Source organism: Dioscorea cayenensis, chromosome 12 (assembly GCF_009730915.1).
Source record: "Dioscorea cayenensis subsp. rotundata cultivar TDr96_F1 chromosome 12, TDr96_F1_v2_PseudoChromosome.rev07_lg8_w22 25.fasta, whole genome shotgun sequence".
NCBI lineage: Eukaryota > Viridiplantae > Streptophyta > Magnoliopsida > Dioscoreales > Dioscoreaceae > Dioscorea > Dioscorea cayenensis.
In genome coordinates, this window is record NC_052482.1 from 21,389,463 (window position 1) to 21,392,878 (window position 3,416).

Below are 3,416 nucleotides of genomic sequence, written 5' to 3' on the forward strand. Positions count from 1 at the left end.
TGCACGTGAGTTATTGTCTCAAACGCACTCTCATTTTGTGGGCACACTTGAGTGGGGGTGCAACATCGCCCGTGAGTTAATCCCTCCAACAAGTGAGTGAGAATTGAACCTCATTATTTTGTAGGTCACACGAAAAACTCATGTTAGTACCTTTAACCACTTGCACCAAATGTGTTCAATGAGAAATATTTTGCATGCCACACAACGGATCCATATTAGTGTTTTTAACCCATGACGGTGCCTTCGTTTCAAATTTGTTCATGTTAAACAAAATGTGGAAAAGAAATGAGGAGATAAAATTAAAGTTGTTGGTTTGTCTTTTAAAAAAAATGATTTTTATTCACACACTCGCATAACTTAATGAACAAGTGCAAATGCAGGGATCTCGACTTGTAACTGTCATGGTTCGAAGTTTGATTAAAGTGGGGATGGACTGGATTACCAAGCAAATTTATTCAATTCAAACACAGGATTCAAATTACTTTAAGCTGCACATAGCAAATGTTGGGCCCAAGAAGAAGGCGATCAAGATATTTAGGTAAAATATTGACATCAACCCTGAATTCTTCAGTGCTAAATTGCATAGATGAGAGAATGAATAATCGGACATTTGAACACGTTGCGCTCAGACAGCCTTTTCTCCCTATGCGTCCATAGCCCATTTATAAATGATAGAACTTCAAGTCATGCTTTTAATGTAATTGAAGATTTGCAATTGTAACATAATAGCTTCGATGTAAATATGCATAACATAACGAGGAAGAACTCGTTACATCTAAGAATAACAAATTTATGTGGTTGTCAATATGGTTTCTTTCCAAGTTGGAAATTATTGGTTTAATTCTTATCTCAACGATTGCTAAAGACCTGACAAATTAATATCGAGGACGACTTTGAGGCTTGGAAGCAGGATTGGATTGGTACTCTCAAATACAAACAAACTCTGACAGAAAAGGATACGTCAACGAAGCTGCGAGGTCCGACTCACGCTGCAGCAGCGGTAGGCATGGGAAGAAGGGTAGTGAGATCAGGACCAGAGCAATACATAAAGTCATGCAGGTCCCTTGATTGTACATAGACTCGGAGGCCGTTCTTCATGAAGAGGGTGAGTGACATTTTCTGCTGGACCCTATGGCCCGGCATCAGCTCAAGGCGGTGACGCAACAACACTGAGGATGCAATTGCCTTCATTTGAAGGTAAGCTAAATCCTTGCCCAAGCACGTCCTCGGACCAGCATTGAACGCCACGAATTTGTATGCATCTTTTGCAGGCTCAAACCTACCACCTTCCGGGGTTAGCCATCTTTCTGGTCGGAATTCCATGCAGTCCTTCCCCCATATCGTCTCCAACCTGCCGACCGAGTAAATGGAATATGTAATTGTGGACCCCGCTGGCACTCGCGTACCGTCTGGTAGTACGTCATCCGCCACAACGTACTTGGAGTCTTGTGGAACCGATGGATAAAGACGCAGCGTCTCAGCTAACGCTGCTTTGAGATAGACCAGCTGCTCCAACTCTTCAAACACCAATGGCTCCTCAACCCACCGTCGTGTATCCTCCCCCCTGGTCTCCCGCAGGACCGATGTTATCTCTTTGACTATCTTCCTCTCGATGTCGGGTCGCTGCATGACAATCCAGAAGAACCAGCTGAGGGCGACAGAGGAGGTGTCCCTTCCGGCGAGCACAAAGTTTAGAGCGATCCACTGAAGTACGGAAGACGAGAAGGCTTTGCCATTGCTGTCGCCCTTCTTGATGAAGCGGGATAGGAGGTCATCAGAAGGCCGATCCTTGCGAGCGGCAATGGCATCGGTTATGTAGTGTTCCACCACCTTGAGGCTTTTCCGGAGGTTCTGTTCGGCTCCCAGACCGAGCGCCTTCTTCAGCCGCCACATAAAGCTCGGGTACAGAAATCGTTGGAGCGTGGCTTCGGTGGCGGTGTCAAAGGCGGAGGCGAATGGATTGTCCGGTAGGTCTGGGGAAAGCGTCTCAGGATCCTTGCCGAAGGTGAGACCACAAATGTTGTCGAAGGTAAGTCGGAGCAAGAGATCCTGGAGGTCAACCACCGCCGAGCGCTGACAGTGGTCTGCCAAAATGCACCAAAGCCGGGTCTTGATGGCGCGATTGGCCCAACGGGTCATGGCTTGCCGGAGCGTTCGGGTGGTGAACTCGAGGGCCGCCGTTTTACGCTGGATGAGCCATGTTTCACCATCAGAGTTGAAGATCCCCTGCCCCAGCAAGTCGTGGAAGGCAGACTGCCAAACGGGGCCCTTGGGATAGTTCTCAAAGCGCGTGCGAAGCACATGCTCCAAATTCCTCGGGTTGCACGTCACCGTAACTAGGCCGTGGCGGCGGGCCAGCACCGGGACGGGGAGTATGCATGTCTGATAAGTGGCGGCGACACCTGTGGACCGGAGGTTGTCCGCTATCCAATCATGCATTCGCTTGCGATTGTGGATGAGACCTGGAAGACTCCCCAAGAGGGGCCACATTTTCGGACCCGTCAGCTTCCGGGTCAGCACCCAGAACCAAATCAGGTAAGCCGACGTCACAGCCACCAATAAGGTGGCCACTAATATCTTAAATGAGGTGTTTTCTCGTGCCTCAATACCGATCGCCATTAGGAACTCCGGTGCGCTTCACGAAGAGGATAGTTTGTAATTGGATGTCAGATCTGTGGTTATTATAAGCATGAGTGGCGAACCCATAGACAAGAGGGAGAAAATTTGTGTGAGTGACGCTGGAAAGAGTTGTTGGGCAAGGGGAGGAAAGTTGCTGGTTAGCGTTTCTTGTTGAGCGGTGCATAAGAAATTAAATGCTTGTGTTCTGGTGTTTACTCACTGTTGAGTGAGCCTCTTCCAATAAACCCGCAACAAAGACTAGTAGTACTGTTCTTGACAGGTGGATCATACAGCTGCCTTAGCCTGCGTAAAGGCTATCTTTCGCTCCAAATTCCAGCCTAATTGCTCTTCCCTTTTATTTTATTACTCAAACATGCAATTCTCTCTTGATAAAGTTGCACCCTTGGTCAAGTAACCTTTTTCTTCCTCTAGTCCTTCATTTGAATGGGAGCGAAAGGTTGGCAGGAGACGTTAGGAAAAGTGAAATAGTGAACCTTCCAAAATAGTAGACAACATTTTATTTATATTTGGTGTATTGATAACAACGTGACGGATGAGGGATAGGTTCAATTAGCACGTCTGATGGAATCAAAGTTAGCGTGAAAATGAGAGTGCAATAAGTATTGAAATAATTTTTAATATTTAGACATGGGCATTTCATGTTCAATATCACTCTTGAAAACCAAAAAAATGATCACATTTTACCTAAAAATGATCACATATTTCTAGTTTGCCCCTAGCTGAACGTCTTTGGAATTTCTTTACCTAAGTGTTTAGGCTTCCTAGATCGTTTAGTA

At 46.2% G+C, this 3,416-nt stretch overlaps 1 protein-coding gene across 1 annotated transcript; it reads right to left on the reverse strand.

Moving 5' to 3' along the window:
- Positions 1-381: 381 nt before the first annotated feature.
- Positions 382-3,140, reverse strand: LOC120274161 (cytochrome P450 86A1-like). Its single transcript, XM_039280927.1, has one exon. It carries the CDS (start codon positions 2,617-2,619, stop codon positions 985-987), a length of 1,635 nt encoding a protein of 544 aa, XP_039136861.1. The 5' UTR covers positions 2,620-3,140; the 3' UTR covers positions 382-984.
- Positions 3,141-3,416: the final 276 nt, after the last annotated feature.

Bases quoted from the DNA above. Each gene is read 5' to 3' on its own strand.
- LOC120274161 (XM_039280927.1), bottom strand. From the start codon at position 2,619: ATGGCGATCGGTATTGAGGCACGAGAAAACACCTCATTTAAGATATTA.